Source organism: Ochlerotatus camptorhynchus, unplaced genomic scaffold (genome assembly GCF_037179485.1).
Source record: "Ochlerotatus camptorhynchus isolate MF236.1 unplaced genomic scaffold, CSIRO-AGI_Acam_v1.1 ptg000149l, whole genome shotgun sequence".
Taxonomy (NCBI): Eukaryota; Metazoa; Arthropoda; class Insecta; order Diptera; family Culicidae; genus Ochlerotatus; species Ochlerotatus camptorhynchus.
In genome coordinates this window covers 445,969-464,383 of record NW_027040639.1, presented here as the reverse complement: position 1 = coordinate 464,383, position 18,415 = coordinate 445,969, and the positions used below count along the sequence as shown (strand labels likewise).

General features: G+C 39.2%; 1 protein-coding gene across 1 annotated transcript in view; it reads left to right on the top strand.

The window, feature by feature from the left end:
• The window catches only part of LOC135701075 (uncharacterized), a 243,841-nt gene that overhangs the window by 198,257 nt on the left and 27,169 nt on the right, over window positions 1-18,415 (top strand). Inside the window, exon 2 of the mRNA XM_065221785.1 lies at window positions 13,181-13,300. Within this exon, the coding sequence (XP_065077857.1) occupies window positions 13,181-13,300 (120 nt within the window). The remainder of the gene's footprint in view (window positions 1-13,180; window positions 13,301-18,415) is intronic.

Genomic DNA, 18,415 nt, shown 5'->3' with positions numbered 1-18,415 from the left:
GCCTTGCACGCTTTTTGGCCACGGAACTCTGCTCATGTGCCGGTTCGGATGTGTACTGTCTGTGTACGACTTGTATCCTTCCCTGGCAAGGATGTTCCGCACCGTTTGAAAGTTGGCGTTGTACCTTCTGGCCAACTCTCAGATCGAAACGCACCTCAACACCTTGCTGCGCAGCTGTCGATCCCTGGTTCCAGTTTTTTCGTAGGTCCGCTGGTTCCTTTCCACACTCAGGGTTTCCTTGTAGGTTTTGTGTACTCGACAAACTGATGTTTTCGGCATCTTCAGCACTTCAGCCAGCTTGGAACCGGACCACTCCGGATTTTCCAGGTGTTTGCGCACAATATTTTTTCTTCTTTCGATTTCCATTTGACGTTATTTCTGAATGCGATCGACTACTTTGATCAAACTTGCACCAGTTGTTCTCTATAGGAGTGTAAACAAACCGCTGTCAAAGATTTTCGATTCTTAAAACTAGATGCATGCTAGCGGCGCGCGAGGGGTGTACCAATTTACTTTTAATCAGCCTGTTTACATGTTTACATTACATGAGAAATCTCGGTTGGTCGATTTTTGAGCGGTAGTTCCATTCCATTCTATCAGTAAAATTGCGAAAACTTTAGAGTAAAATAACTCCAAGAACGTTTCGAAAACTTTAAGGTAGATCAGAGAACATCCAGAACGTCTAGAACTACGGTGAAATTTATTCTTCTTCTTTATTCCTTTATTTAACGTCTGTTCCGCAATCTAGTGCCAATCACCGACGGACATGGAAGTGCCAATCACCGAATGTGCAGGAAGACAGCTTCCACACCTGTGGAAGATATCGCACTCATTCAACACACATGGGCCAGGACCAACGGCTTTACCTCCCTTCCGAAGGAAGACGTGACCAGAGATTTTTATACCTCAGAAAAATCCCACCGCCCTCGGCTGGAAGGGGGGATAATCTAAATATGCATAAATAAATAGCAATACGCTCCCATATATTTCATAAAAATATACTTCATCGAATATCAAAGAGCTTCAAGGTCGTTCCAATAACTTCAGGAAGATTGCATGAACCCTACTGTTCCTGCCAAAATTTCAGTTTCAAGATCTTAAGGGAAGCAACGTGAACTTCGGGAAAGTTCTGAAAATGTCAAGGCAGTTCCATGAATATCGGGTAAATCGTGAGAAGTTCCAGTACCAACCTCTTTCGCAAGTTTGTCAGAAAGCTGATCATCCACTTCATAATTGCCCAATATTTTTCTATTGGGTGGAATTAGGGGCATTGAGTGGACTTAGGTTCTTGTCGATGAAATCTACCCATTATCATGGTACCATTGAACAACCTCCCGGCTGTAGTGGCAACACGCCAAATCAGGCCAAAACTTCACAAGCCCATTCTGTGCTTTTATGAAAGGCAGCACGCGTTTCCTGTACAACTTCGAGTCCATCGTCTTGTTTGTGACAAAAACTTTGGTTTTCGCTCCACAGCTGCAAATACCTTGCCAAATCATGAACATTCGAGCAAATTTATCCATGAACTTCTTTCGAAGACGATTGCGATTGTCGCACCTGACCACGTTGGATTTTCTTGTCTTGCATCCGGAATATCTTCTGCGGTGAAACGAAATGAAAAGCGGTGAAACTTTCACCACCGGAAGAGGGCTAATTTAAAAACAAATCGCTGTCAAAAAATACTTGCAGCGGTTGATGAGTGTGCCGCTACAAAACATACAACACGTATGTATTCTAAGCAGTGCTGCAAAATCTCGACAGTACACGGTGATATTGACAATTCTGCTTTGGTCACTCATTTTAGCTAACAGTCATAGTCAAGGCAAACCATGTCAATTGTCAATGACAATGGTGTCAGTGACGAACATGTGCAGATTTGTTTATTAGCTAAATTTGTAACAAAATTAAATGACTTAAGCAAAACAATTACATGGATCCATTTTAGTGAACAAGTATCTACGTCCTGAGCTACTTGGATAACAATAATGTAACACAGAATGTACTAAATTACACTTTTTGTTACCAGGTGAATCTTTGTCATTGACGAAAAAATGAATGAGATTTTGACGAAGGTTTTTTTGAGGATCAAGTCTGTCAGTGACTATGTGACGAACAATTTTGTCAATATCGCGCGAAAGTCTGTCAATGACAATGACAAATCTCAGCACTTATCTAAGTGGACAGTTCATTGGAACATTCGGGCAGTTTCATTAATTTCAGTAGAACACCGGGAACGTCCCAGAAGTCCTGAAAATTCAAGTATAATCCATACAACTTTCCCTTAAGTTTAGGGAACTTAAGAAATTTTTTAGAAACGTCACAGAAATTCCAAGAAGGTAACGGAAGTCCAGCTACTTCAACGAGGTTTAGAGATCTTTAGGTTAATTCCAGATCATCATCAAAAAAAAGGAGAACTTCAGGGGAGCTTCGTGCTCTTGAAGAAAGATTAGAGATCTTCAGGGCAGTCTCATTAACTTCACACAAATTGTTGGAACTTTGAAGAAGTTCTGAAAACATACCGGAAATGCTGATAATTTTAAGGACGCTTCATTATCAAACTACGAGAATATAAGGGAAGTTCCGAAAAATTCTGGAATATTTTGAAACTTCCGTGGAGCTTAAATAAATTCAAGGCGATTCTATTTGCTTCAGGAAATCTGTAGAAATTTTAACAAAGTTTTAAGAACTTCAAGAATATCCAGAACCCCAGCAGGCCTGGGTTCAATCTCAGTCGGCACCGCCGGGATGTTCTGAGGCATAACGTCTCTGATCACGCCTTCCTTCGGAAGGGAAGTAAAGCCGTTGGTCCCCGGTTCATGAGTTGATGGGTCGATAGGTAGGGTCTAGGGGTGGAAGCTGCCTCTCTGGCGTCGGTAACATTGTTGCTCAGCACGGAAAACCAGGTCGACGGAAAACAAATCAAGGAAAAAAAAAAGAATATCCAGAATATCCTTCAGGATGTCAAGAGAACTTCAGAGGTGTAGCAAGAACTTAAAGAAATTTGTGGATTCCAAGTACCGTAATCTGTGGGAAAACTGATCACTTAATAATGTAAATAATTTAAAAAAAATAAAAATTAATTGAATTTGACAAACTTTCAGTATTTAAATCAAATTTTGCAGTTAAAAAAAATGAATAACTTTTGTAGTCGAAAAAACTCAATCTACTTTTTTGTTATGAAAAACTCCTGAAAGCAATAATTGGAGTCTCCCGATGAAATTCTTTCAGTATTTCTCATAATATCAATCACCTCAACTTTTTCTACGTGACGACTAAAAACGCAACCCACAATAATCAATTTAACCCCAGTGATCAATGAGTCCCCAGATTCCAAGTTCCTCAGAGATGCTAGGTCTAGAGTTCTTTGGGAAGTTACAGAAATTTTATGGGCAGTTCCAATAGTTTCAGGGAAGTTTCGAGAACTGCAGGAAAGTACAGACATTCAAGGATGTTTTTAGCGCAAGCGTTAGTTCTATAAGCGTAAGATCCGAATAGCTCGAAGAATTTAAAAGTAGTCCAGAGAATTCCAGAGAACTTCAGAAAACTTCATGGAAGGAACATCAAGGAAGCCCAGAGATCATCAGGAAATATTAAAGGATTATTTGGACAGTTCCATTTATTTCAGGACAGTATCAAGAACTTCAAGAGAATTCAGAGAAGTTAAGGGATGCTTTGAGATCATTAAGACAAATCAAACAACCTATAAGGGCAGTTCAATAAAGGTATATAAGGGCCTCCCTTAGCTCAGTCGGTAAATGCTCATTAACAAAGCAAGACCATGCTGGAGGTGGATGGGTTCGATTCGCGGTCCGGTCTAGGAATTTTTCGGGTTGGAAAATTTCTCGACTTTCCTGGGCATAGAGTATGATTGTACTTGCCACACAATTATACTAGTGCAACAATGGCACAGGCCTAGACAGCTCTCAATTAATAACTGTGGATTTGCATCTAGAACACTTAGTTGAGAGCACGCAATAAGCTAATATGCACTAAGCAATAAGCTTAAAATGCGAAGAAGTAGTAGAAGAAGAAGAAGCACACAAAAAATTGCAAGAACTTTAAAGAAGATCCGGGAAACTCAGGTAATTTATGAGGTACCGAGAGTTACATTAAAATTTTGGAAAGAAACGTGATCGTAAGGAAATTGTGAAATGATTTTAAGGGAATTCCGTGATTTTCACGGTAGTGTAAAGAACTTTAAAAATAGCAGGGAGTTCAGTGAAGATCAGTGAACCTCTGAACAATTTGGAGATTTTCAGGGAGTTTCATTATATGCAGGGAAGTTCCGAGTACTTCTAGGGCGATCAGAGATCTACAGAGCAGTTCCATTAATTCAATGAAATTGTGGGATGTTTCCTGGAGTTCCAAGTAATTATGAGATATTCCGAGAATTTTTGAAACTTCATGGATGTCCTTAGAAGTTCAGGATTTATGTTTAGACGAAGTTCCGAGAGCTTTTGAGAAAAATTCAATACTTAAGGAAAATTACGAGAACTTCAAGGAATATGAAAAATCTTTAATGCAATAAAACTAACTTAATAACAAACGGGGGTTTTTTTTTAATATACTCAGGGAAGTCAAGAGAATTTAAGGAGAGTTCTGAGATCTTTCTGGTAATCCCAATAACATAAAGAAATCAGATTAAACATCACGAAAGTCACTTTTGGAAAAAAATTAAAAATGTGATGAATTTGTTTCCATAATTTTAGGACGTCTTCATGAGTATTTTCCTGCAACTTAAGTGGAAATCTTAGAACACCATTTATTATTTCGATTTAATTTCTGATAAATTGCGGGGAGTTAGGAAAGTTCAAAACATTTCAAGAAATTCAAAAGCACTCAAGCGAAATTATGAAATTTCAGGAATACTGCGGGAACTTCATATAATTCCAGAGAACGTCAGAAAAGGTCCGAAAACTTCAAAGGAATTCTGAGAACATAAGGGCAAAAACGTGTTGAAAGATGTTTCGTAAACTTCAGCGCTGTTTCGAGGATGGAGGGAACGTAACGTCAGATAATTGCAAAACTATCAATTTCTCAAAGATAGCGGAAAATTTTAATAAGATCGCAGATTTCCAAGAAGTCCAGAGATACGTTTGACACCACCATGGTGAGCCAGACGACGGATGGTGGTTATCTCGAAGAATTTGCGATGACGATTGGCACCTCCTTTGCCACGACCAGTCAATTGTTGCTTGTTGGGTTATAGAAGAGTGGACTAGCCACCACCTTCCTACTGCTGCTATTGCTGACCACGCCGTCCGAAGTGAAAATGAGCTGATACCAGACAGCAGCGCTGCTTTATATCTTTTCAGGTTAAAACAGAATGATGTGCAACCAAGTGGTGTAAAAGCTACAAAGACTCCTCCCATTATGAGTAGTTTGCTATCAAGTAGCGACACTGGCTCTTTTCCTTTTGCGAACACGGCGAATGAGAACGACCCAAATTTGAGTTTAGTTCACTCATAATCGTCAAAAGTGCAGGAACTCAGTGATGAGTAAATTTGTCTCGTGGTTTCCTGTGGAAAACCTAAAAAATCTGTCAGAAAATGAGGAAATTGACGAAAATTTTATTCAGTCTCGGAGTAGTACCAATAGACTGAGTGAATCCAATCTTTCTAAAATTCTTTTCTAAAATTCAGGAATTTTTTCCTGGAAATATCGGCGCTGGTGGTAAGCGTGATAACCTCTCACCCCAGCAGATCTGGGTCCAATCTCAGTCGGCGCCACCGACATGTTCTAAGGCATAACATCTCTGATCACGCCTTCCTTCGGGAAGTAAAGCCGTTGGTCCCCGGTTGAGTTGATGGGTCGATTGGTAGGGTCCAGGTGTGGGAGCTGCCTCCCTGGCGTCGGTAGCATTGGAGCTCAGTACGGAAAACAAATCTCGCGTCACTTTTCAATAGGTCCTATCTACATTGATCGATTCTCTTCATCGACACTCTCTTTCGTAAATAACTCGGCTTCACAAATGTTTCCTGCCGTCTTCGTCGAATTAGAGGCTAGATCTTCCATCGAAAATATCCGGCCGTGGCGATTCAAAGTTGATCAAAATTGATCAAAATAATGTGTACCCCTGCTTCCAGTTTGATTACATGAGCATTTTCTGTGATCGTTGATTCTGAATATGGACAAACAGGCAGATGTAATAAGCTTGGTGGCCCTGAAAAGAGCCGTTTTGTTGCCAAAGTTGGTGATGATTTAGCATCCGAAACCAAACAGAGTGCGCCTCTGTCACTTTAAAACGTAGATTACATCCATGGCCGCTTACACTTGGCGTGTTTAGTGTAGGTGACAGCATCACAGATTTTTTTTTTCGGGAACACCTTCAGCACACCTCGTAAATCAGACCGGAGATACGTCAGACACCGCCACGGCAAGCCAGACGATGGATGGTGGTTATCTCGAACAATTTTGCAAAACTATCAATTTCTCAAAGATAGCGGAAAATTTTAATAAGATCGCAGATTTCCAAGAAGTCTAGAGAACTTCCGAGTTTTTTAAAATAATTCAGTAAGAATTCAAAGAATTTCAGAGAACTTACAGGATCGAGAACTTCAGGGAAGATCAGAGAACCTCAGGACAGTTCTATTAATTTCAGAGAAATTACAATGTTTTAAAAGATGCTTTGAGAACTTCATGGAAATTTTTAAGAATTAAGTCCCTTCCTAGAAATCCAAAAAAATTAAGGGAACTTCGAAGATGATGCAAGATCGTTAGGGAAATTGTGGGGTCTTAAGGAAAGTCCAGAGAAGTACAGGGAAATTTAAGAATGTGAAGGGAAGTACCATGAGCATCATAGTTTTTTTTTCGAAAACTTCCGAGTAACTTCAAGGCAGTTTCATTAACATAACGAAAATTGTGTAGCTGTTAAGAAGTTCCTGTGAACTTCAAGGAAGCCCAGAGTATGTAAGGGAATCCTCAGAACTTCGAGGAAGTCTAGAGAATTTCACTGAACTTCAGCATATTTCCGAGAACGTCGTCTCACATAGTTTTATGACGAGCTGAATGCAGACAAGTTTTACTCATATCTCAGTGTCAGTTTGAGTCACTTTGTATGTACATGTATTGCTCATATAGCCATTCCATAGCAAAACAATACAATGGTTTCCAGAATTTCGTAAAAAAATAGTTTTGTTCCTTATCGGTGACCATTTCCATGTTACGGTAGCCCAAAAAATCGATTACTTTCAAAAATTACTTTTTTTTTCAATAATTCATAACTTCATAAGATCAAAACATCAAATGCAAAGTTATTCAAAATAATTTTATAATCAAAATATATATAATGATATAAAAAATGGGATTTTGGATTGTCATGGTTTTCATGGTTCTTAGACAGAGAACGCAATATGCCTTTATATTTTTCCTTGAAAATTCAGGCTTTCTTACACAACATATGAAAAAATCAGCCATGTGATTTCTTTTCGTTTATGAGTTATGTTTTTTTGTAGTTATCAACTTTTGGGTGTTCAAGCCTACACACTACCAAAAAGTCATGTAAATTTCCGTGCCCTGAGTCCGACACATGCAAGCGGCCAAAATGACATAAATAAGAATCAGTTGAAAGAAACGAGAAAACAAATTCAGTCAATCGTACTTTTCGTCGTTGCGTATGTTTCGGTTTGGGAACACTTAATTTTACATGACATGTTTGTTTACGTTCCATAATTTACGTCAAAGATGGATTACGTCTCGTGTAAAAATAGTAATTTCTAAGTGTGTATAACAGCAATAGTAGAAAATAGGTAATAGATTATGTGACTATGTTAGCTATGTGTCAATGGAGATGTATGGTTGTACAGTCGCATAGGAGTATTGAGTGAAAACCCAAAACTTTATAACTTCAAAAAATATAACTCAAGAACGAAAAAAAAAACACATCGTTGGTTTTTTTTAATACGTTGTGTAAAAATGCCTAAATTTTCAAGGCATATATAAGAAATATTGCCTACAAACCATACAACCTTAAAAAAATGTTCAATCAATGTTTTTCATTACGAAATACCAATTGGTTAATATGATTATATTTTTCCTAAAAAGCATTGTTAATTACCTTACATTTGATATTGTGATCTTTAAAATTGTCACAGTTATGAATTTTTTTAAACAGTCATGTTTGAAAAGAATCGAAAAAAAACACATGTTTTGGACCACCCTCACATGGAAATGGTCACCCTAATGACAAAAAAAAATATATGGACTTAATATTTTACGATAAGGAACAAAACTATCATTTTTACGAAATTTTGAGAACAATTATATCGTATTGCTATGGAAAGGCTCCACCACTATATTACCACCAATACACAGTGCGGCAACTAGACTGTAGCCCATGATTTGGTCTTGAATAATGTTTTAAGAACTCAACAAAATTTGCGCCAACTGTATATAACGCAATTGGTAAAAGTATATGTTCTTGCCTACTTGCGAACCTAAAACTACTTTTAATAGTCTCTTCAACGCTCTTGGGTCTGACTGGGTCGTGACTTATCCGGGGGTGAGATTTGAACTCGTGACTTTGGTATGGATGTCAACCCCTACGCCGGGGTTGTCCCCTAAAACTACGTAATGCACCACTAAATTGAGTATAAATTTACCCAGTTCAGCTAAAAGATAACGTACCCCAAAATGGATTGATTTTGCAAAACAAATCACTGACGCACGCCGCAGCAAAGAGACATAAAAATTCATGACTATGCCATTCGGCATCAGCATTATAATTGTGCATTTAAAATTCGTAAACCGTGACACCAGCGAGCACCAATCAAACTAATCGGAAGAATACTGTACCCGGCACACAGCCGTCCAACATCCGACGAGTCTTGGAATAATACGACAACTCATCGCCGGGCAAATGCAGGAACTTGTCTTGTGATGGAGATTCTTGGGAAAAGACAGCAGACTAAAACAACAATATGCCACCGCACCGTTGTTGTTGTCGTCGTCTTCGTCCGTCGGTCGTCATCGCTGTTGTTGTTATTTTGTTAAGATGAGATAAGAGCAAGAGACGGCGACCGCGTGGAAAGTGTACATCACCAACAACTGACGGAACCCCGCCGGCCTAGGCCATAGCAAGGGCCAATGTGAGCAGCGTTGACCGAGAATCACTCGGTAAAGCGCGTGTATATTCGAAAGTAAATTCACCATACCGACTTCTTTGGTTTAATATTTGCACTAGCCAGCGCAAGTGGGGATCATGTGGCATTTGCAGTCGTATTATGAGTAAAGGATCGTTGAACAAATTCTTCCTCGTCTATGTTTGCCAGCTCTGGCGTCAACGGCAGATATGTTCACGTGAATTATGATAGGTAAATGTTTGATGTAAGATGGTCGCAGGAATGCAGTTGCAAACTGTGACTTCGTTTTTCAGGAATTCGGATTCTTTTTAAATCACTGAATCGATTCGTATTTTTGAAATTCTTGTATTTGGTGGAAAAACGCAGGTTTATTTCAATTGGAATTTATCGAGCTACTGTTGGAGCGGGTTGTCCAAGAATTGAATAGAGGGACTCATAGCTTAGTAGCTATTACTTCTACTTAATAAGCAGACTACCGTTATTTTCAATTTCTGCTCTCGCTATACATGAATAATTTATGTATTACAGTCATCTCAGTTGCTTAAACGAGTAGTGGTAAAAATATAAAATAAAAATTCCTTTCAAAAGTTTGGCAAAACAGTATTTCATTACTCAATTGTATCAACCCTTGCCTCGCATGTGATCTTTCCTTGTGATAATTCTTTGCCCGAAAAGTTTCTTCTTTATGAGTCATAACCTAAAGAAATTACCGATAACACCGGTTTTCGGCGAAGTCCATTTATTGCTAACTCATTACAGCATGACTTTATAACCTCTCAATTTGCGCTTGCCCAGATCATAAACTCGTCACAATTCGGGAATCATCCAACGATAGAACAAAACCTAAAAACAAAGTTCTCACCACATAATCAACCGACGGACCACCGCGCACTTCTTCGGGAGCCATCCTAAAGGCTTCGACTAGGAAAGATATAATTAATGTGGGATTTTAGCGAAAAAAGAGTTGTACGATCAGGCAATAAAAATCTCCATCTCCCATCCGTGCTGGCTGGTCTCGTTCTCTGCCGAACTTCAAACCATTGCGTACGAACAGGTTCCCAATTGGAGCTGGTGTTCTATAATGTCGACTTGGGTGTTTATTAAGCGAAACGGGTCTCTCCCATTCTGCACATTTTCGTATCTTGTATCTAGCCGGCGAATAGTTTTGTCTGAGAATTATGTCTGGGAATCGGAAGTCGGTGCCGTGTGTCATAAAAATGCCACAATAAACCTCTAATCAATCATGCCTCATTAGGATAGGAAGAACGGTGGCAGAGGATTGTGATTGGTGGCTTTTGAACGAGTTTGGACCCACCTTGATTGGGCTGTAAGACTTTTTTGATCACTCAACTGTTCAGTGACTTTAGTTCTTTATCGAAAGACGTGTGAATCTTCCTTAGGTTGACGAAGGCAGTTTGATGAATCTGTTGAAAAAATATCATATTCATCTTGCACGTTATGTGTTGTTTTGTAGGAGCTCATATTTGTCATTGCATCACTTTTGCATAGTTGTATTAACTTTTCATTTGTCACACTAGTGCACTGAGTGTACGCGAAGATATAATTGATTAAAAAATTGTGAAAAAATGTAAATAAATTTTAATTCATTCAATCTAAACGGGGTTTCGATTGTAATTCACGATCTACTCATTAATTTTGTAAGTAACAACATACATTTTTTTAAATAAAAATTGAAACATTTTTGAAAAAAATTAAAAATCTATGTCCATTGTCCACTTTCAAAAGCTGCTCCAAAATAAAAATTCACAAAACAATTGAATCATTTATTTTTGATATACATATTTGATGTTTTGATCATGAAAAACTCACATTATGTTCTCATATGTGGATTTGTGTGACATTCAATAATAAGCTTTCTGAGTCACGTCTTTTGTTCGGTACACGGTGACCATCTGTATTTTATATTCTTTGCAATGATCTTGAAAGTAGTTTCCTCCAAATGAGATCCTTGGTGTCGTGACCCGACCGAGGTTTCCAGCCTCGGTCGTTTGTCTCAGAAAATAGCTAGCCGTTAATCGGCTGCTACGGCCGCTCCGCTTCCATTACTGCTGCTGCTACTATTGTTGTTACTGCTGATGCTGCTGTTACTGCTGCTGCTGTTGTTATTACTGCTGCTGCTGCTGCTGCTGCTATCCGTCGCTTCTAAAGTTCGTTACAAGAATGTCTTCAACAAGTTTAGGTAGCTCATATTTATACACGGCGAATGAGAACGACTCAAATTTGAGTTTAGTTCACTGATAATCGCCAAAAGTGCAGGAATTCAGCGATGAGTAAAATTTGTCTGATGGTTTCCTGTGGAAAACCTAAAAAATCTGCCGGAAAATGAGGAAATTGACGAAAATTTTATTCAGTCTCGGAGTAGTACCAATAGACTGAGTGAATCCAATCTTTACTTTTCTCAAATTCGGGAATTTTTCCCTGGAAAATCCTGGAAAAACCTGGGAAAACATGAGACAAATTTTACTCATCGCTGAGTTCCTGCACTTTTGGTGATTATGAGTGAACTAAATTCAAATTTGGGTCGTTCTCATTCGCCGTGTAGCTTCCGCTCGCTTGTTCTCCTTTCTTTTACTATCCTTCCTTCGGAAACATTTCGTTGATTGCCTTCTCTTCTTCATCGAGCAGCTCAATTAAGTTTCCCTTTAATTCGAATTTTGAATCGTAAAAAGAATGGTCGGTCATTTTTTTCAAAAACCAACTATTTGGCAACAGACATTACCAGACGTAAAGAAAATGATCAATGGTACATACTTATCAGAAAATGATTTTCTTGTATGCAATGCGAACTAGATGATAGATAATGGCATCTATATATAAATGTTTTAGCTTGTTTTAAAGAAGTTTATTAAAATTTGGCTTTTAAGTATTTTTGTACTTTTTATTTGTTAAAAATGTTGTCAAATTCGGCGTGGTTCAATCATGTAATCTATGAGGGGTTGAAACTTAAAGTTAGCATGAACACATTAGTCGTGATAACTCATTCAGACTCGTCCGAGTTAGCGTTTACGAGTCTTTTGAAAACCGTATGTTTTACTTAAATTTAGAGCAAATTTGGCAAATTTCAATAAAAAAAATTGTTTGTTTGATTTTATTTGTCTAGAAATTCATCGAAATTGCAATGATCATGCTCATTAGCACATTGATATTTTTCCACTCTCAAACGCTCTCAAATCACGCATAATACTGGAGAAAAATACCATGCTTGAAATTGATTTTACAAACTCCTTTGATATTAATAGACTATTCACAACGTATAAAGTTGAAACTGAGAAAGAGAAGGTAGCGGCGCCGGTGGTGTAGTGGTAAGTGTGATTACCTGTCATCCCAGCAGTGCTGGGTTCAATCCCAGTCGGCGCCGCCGGGATATTCTGAGGCATAACATCTCTGATCACGCCTTCCTTCGGAAGGGAAGTAAAGTCGTTGGTCCCCGGTTCATGAGTTGATTTGTCGATAGGTAAGGTTCAGGTGGGGAGCTGCCTCCCTGGCGTCGGTAGCATTGGTGCTCAGCACGGAAAACAAGATCGACGGAAAACAAATCAAGGAAAAAAAAGAGAAAATATTATAACGCTTTTTTTGTTTATGGGTCTATTGCCACATAGAATATCGAGATGTAGACAACTCAATATAAGGAAATGTGTAGGGACTGCGCAAATCGTTGGGATAGGTAGAAATATGGACATCAAGAAATAATAATTTCAACATGGAATACCTAATAGATCAGTCAACTAAAAGCCAATTTTATATTCGTGATGGGAGTATTAAAATCGTTAGTTCTTCTCACACCGTTAGGCAGAAGTCGTTGAAAGTGAAGTGTAAATAAGTAATCAATCATCCGAATCGAAATCAACTTTTATGTAACACGGTGCCAATTCATCCACGCACCCTTTCTGCACTGCACAGCGCACACAAACGCACACCACTCACACACATACTTATAGTGTAAAGCGACCATCATCAAAACAAAACGCTTAGTTTTTAAATTGGACACTAGTGCTCCAACCGTAAAAACTAAGCATCACGCTCACTCACATAAACCAAAACAACAAAAACCATTTTCTCCTCGTTGCATATTTTTCTAGATCGTGTTGCACTGGTTTCGGCGGCACCCCCGAGCTACACGCCACGCATGTATCATTACTTTCCAGCACACATGACACATCCCTTCTGTTACTATCCCCCGCAGCAGGCACGGTATCCAGGTACGTAAAAAAAACCAACTTCAACGCTTTTAGGCTCTACGCGAGAAATGCGCACTGGACATTGATCTGGATTTATTAGAGTACCCACTGCCTTTACTCTTATGTGTGTGCTTTTTTTGTTGTTGATTGTTTTGCTAACCAACTCACCCCGCAAAAAAAAAAATAGCAGAACAGCATACGCAAATGCTTTCGCTTTGAACGGAACGCCTTACGAAACAAGGACCGTTTTGACTCGAGTAGCAACCCCCACCCACTCGCGCATTCTCCTCTTGTACATCATACACAATGACGCCGTTTTTGCAGCTCGTTACCACGTTCCACAAATTACTCAAGCCCATTGACATAATTCCAACGCGGTATTTTTTTTTTACCATAGCTGATTACGTCGCTACTTAGTCTGGCATTCATCCCGATAGCCAACCCGTCCGAACGAGAGCGAAAAGAGCTCGTCAGCCAGCTTCCGATATGGTACAGAGCAGAGAAAAGAATTCCCGTCCCCGGGCAGCCCCCAGTCAGCGCCCAGCTTAATAGTGGCTATTGTATCTCCCAAATGAGGCGTATTATAGCTGTAACTGAGCTGCTACCAGCTCGTCGTGGTCAGCCATTGGAGGGGGGGGGGGGGAAGGAGAAAGAGCAACAGCCTCTGAATTCACCCACCGCACCCTCGGCAATCTGCTGGTGGTGGCAAAAAGGTAGCAAGGGATTATGAGCCAACGACTTGTTAGTGAGAAAATTTACGCTTCATTGTGCAATATCGGTGCGGGCAATATTAGGATCGTTTTTTGAGAAAGAATCAGAGGGTAAGTGGGTATGTGATGATAGAAGCATTAGTCCAGAACAGGGTTGCTGCCACTCACTTAGTCATATGGTCAAATACACAGACGGAGGACGTTGACCTTCTTTGGGTGTTAACATTTTGTGACGAATAAGGTGTTAAAGGGTCATATTGAGCCGGATTTCAATCTAAATTTGGACACGGTTTTCGTAGTCAAACATATAAATTTTATAGTTAAATTGTTAGTCAGTGTCTGAATTTTGTGTTTCTGATATATATTGTGTACTTCGGATGTTGCTGATGTGGTGCGCCTTGTTCCGAAGATACAACTAACTTGACAAAGATACCACCAACTTGACGTTTGTTTCTTACAAAATCGGATTGGACCCTAATCTGAAGGAATTGGCGTTAGAACTCTCGACTAGGCCCGTTGGTTTCCGTTTACGGGAGTTTGTTTATTTCCCAAAAAACTAATGCTTCCTGTCGGATAGACGGATCCCGCGACGCATGTTAAAAACCACATTGGAGGCCTCTTCTCAGCTCTCACAGTCCGGTCTATTGCTGCCAGCGTTCAACATAATCGTCGCGGTCCTGCTGTCGAGACTGTAGTTGAGGTCCTCTAGCCTGCTTTCCTAGGAAAGTACGTTATTTTTCATAAACTTCCACTTCCTGATCGTCCTTCCAATTCCAGCGTATGTCCGTTCGAGAACACTATTTGTTGCAAAATACCAACGCATAGCCCTTCATCACTTTTCAACGCTGCATCTTCACGCCACTCTTCCCACAATCAAGCTCATCGTCATCTGACCCGGGACGCCCTACACATAGCAGTACGGAAGCCCCTGACCCGCCTAGCTCAGTCGAGCCCACAGCCATTATCGAAAATATCTCGCAGCTTTCTCGTTACTGCCACCCAAATCGTCCCGGCCCTGAGTCTAGTGCTGGCGATGGGGTCTTCCAAGCTGCCTATCAAGTATCCTTGCAGTAACGACAATTCTCGCTCTGAAGAACTCTCGTACCATAGGAGTTCCAGCACCATCGATGCCTGGTTTCACTGGCGTGCACAGGGTGAGGCAAGGTGGGGGCAATCGCCCTACTTTTTATAAATAAGATTTTTATTTCCACATTCACAAAATTATGATATAAAATAAATTGATTTCTTGATAATCTGATTTGAAGGTAAAATTGCTTCATTTCATAATATAAGGGCACTGAAAATCTTTGATTGCATAAATTCCTTTGAGATAGTGCCTGAAAATTGCACCATAGAGGTGTATACAAAAAAATTTTGGTGTATTTTTTTTTCTAGGTGGTTCATGGAGAGTTAAAAGAAGAGGGTAAATTTAAGGTAGAGAAAATTCACCTTTACGGTGGTTAATCGAAGAAAAAGCTTTTTATTTAATAGTTCTGGTGTAAAAATATCATCAAGTTGGTGTATTGAGGGACTGATGAAAATAAATAACTCTGGAGGAAAAATTGAATCATGCTAAACATTTGGAGGTTTCAAATTTAACTGAAAATTTCTGGTGGAAAGTTCGCAAAGTTCGAATGTAGCAGCAAGGTTTATTCATTTTTCTGTTGCATAATTTGTATCGTTCTGATGAATGCAAGCTTCATTGAAAATTTATGGTGTAAAATTTACACCATTCTGGTGCATGAAGAGGCAAAGCCTGAAAATTGCACCACATGGTGAAACAAACTCCACTAACAATTTTTGGTGCACCGTTCTGGTGAATGGAGGAGCATGCTTTATTGAAAATATCTGGTGCAAAATTTCCATCGCTCTGATAAATGAAAATTTGTATCGCTCTGAACAGAAAATTTCTGGTGGAAAACTCGCACTGGTCTGGTAAATGAAGGCACAAGCTTTATTTAAAATTATGCTATGTTGAAAATTTCTAGTGGACCGTTCTGGTAAACGAATGGGCAAGCTTTTCAGACAAATTTTGGTCTTAAATTTGAATCCTTCTGCTGAATAGAGAAACAAATTTTAATAACTACCTGATAATCGCCCTTTTTGCAATATAAGGTAAATACACTGGAACCTCCATTTACGAACCAAAACGGGGGTTCATAAATCGAATTATTGCGTAAAAAAAAAACCTCGTTATTTGGGATTTACTTCGTAAAAAGAAAACTCGTTATTTGGGATTTACTTCGTAAAAAGAGGTTTTTGAAAATATTGTCAAATACCCCACAATATGGGTATTTTTGGAATCAGGGTGACGTCTAGGGACCGGAAATCGATGTCTGACGCCATTTTGAAATCCAAGATGGCGGCTTCCGGTTACAGAAAAACTTGGAAATACAAAACAAAAAACTTTGAAACTCTATCAAATACCCCACAATATGGGTATTTTGGAATCAGAGTGACGTGTAGGGACCGAAAATCGATGTCTGACGCCATTTTGAAATCAAAGATGGCTGCTTCCGGTTACAGAAAAACTTGGAAATTCTGCAAATACCCCCACAATATCGGTATTTTTTGAATCAGGGTGATGTGCAGGGACCAGAAATCAATATTTGAAGCCATTTTGAAATCCAAGATGGTGGCTTCCGGTTACATAAAAACTTGGAAATTCTATCATATACCCCACAATATGTGTATTTTTGGAAACGGAGTGACGTTTAGGGACCGGATATCGATGTCTGACGCCATTTCGAAATCCAAGATGGCGACTTACGGTTACAGAAAAAATTTCCGGTTCTTACACGTCACTCCAATTCCAAAAAATTTCATATTGTGGGGTATACGACAAGTTTTCCAAGTTTTTCTGTAACCGGAAGCCATCATCTTGGATTTCAAAATGGCGTCAGACATCAATTTCCGGTCCCTAAACGTCATTCCGATTTCAAAAATACCCATATTGTGAGGTATTTGGCAGAATTTCCGAGTTTTATGTAACCGGAAGTCGCCATATTGGATTTCAAAATAGTTTCAGATATAGATTTCCGGTCCCTTCACGTCACCCTGATTCCAAAAATACCCATATTGTGGGGTATTTGGCAGAATTTCCAAGTTTTTCTGTAACCGGAAGTCGCCATCTTGGATTTCAAAATGGGGTCAGATATCGATTTATGGTCCCTGCACATCACCCTGATTCCAAAAATACCCATATTGTGAGGTATTTGGCAGAATTTCCAAGTTTTTCTGTAACCGGAAGTCGCCATCTTGGATTTCAAAATGGGGTCAGACATCGATTTTCGGTCCCTTGACGTCACTCCGATTCCAAAAATACCCATTTTGTGCTGTATATGGCAGAATGTCCAAGTTTTTCTGTAACCGGAAGCCGCCATCTTGGATTTCAAAATGGCGTCAGACATGGGTTTCCGGTTCCTACATCTCACTCCGATTCCAAAGATACCCATCTTGTGGGATATTACATAGTTTTTCCCAGATTCCCATAATCGCAAAAAAAAAACTCGTTATTTGGAATTTACTTCGTAAACAGAAAACTCGTTATTTAGGATTTACTTCGTAAAAAGAGGGACGTAAATTGAATACACTGCGTAAAAAAAGACTTCGTATACGGAGGTTTCAGTGTATAGGGTTTCGGAACTTTATATCACTCGTATAGCAGCCTTATATACCAAAAAGGGCTATTAACGGGCTTGTTGGTTACTTGGGTGCTTTACTAAAAATTTATGATGAAAAATCTGGAAATAGGGGCAAGCTTCATTTGGTGGAAAACCTGCAACATTTTGATGATAGGAGAAGCAATCTATATTGAAAATGTCTGGTAGAAAATGGAAAAAGGAAATCTGCACCAATCAGAACATTGGAGAAGCAATGTTTATTGAACATTAACGGTGGAAAATTTGCATTGTTCTGGTCAATTGAAATTTTCTGGTGTAAAATTACCTGGGGGCAAGATTGTATTGAAAATTTCTGGTGTAAGATTTGCAACAATCTACTGCATGGAGGGGCAAGCTGAATTGAAAATTCCTGATGTAAAAATTGCACAGTTCTGGTGAATGGAGGGGGAAGCTTTATTGAACATTTCTGGTTGAAAAAAAAATACAACGTTTTGGTGAATGGACGGACAACTTAAACTTTACTTCCGAGAAGAACCTCAAGGGTATTGAATTCTGAGGACTGTTCCAAAAGAAAAGATTTCTGGGGATGATTCCATGAATATTCTGCGAATAATTTCTAGTCAATCCTGCAGATAGTTCCAAGATAATTTTAAAAAGAATACCGAGAGAATCAAATCTTGAATGAAATTTTAAAGGGATGTTACGGAAAATTTCAAGGAAATTCCGAGGATAATTTCAAGCTCATTCTGGGAAGAATTTTCGGAGAATACAGAGGAAATTCTTCTGAAACTTTTGGGGAATTT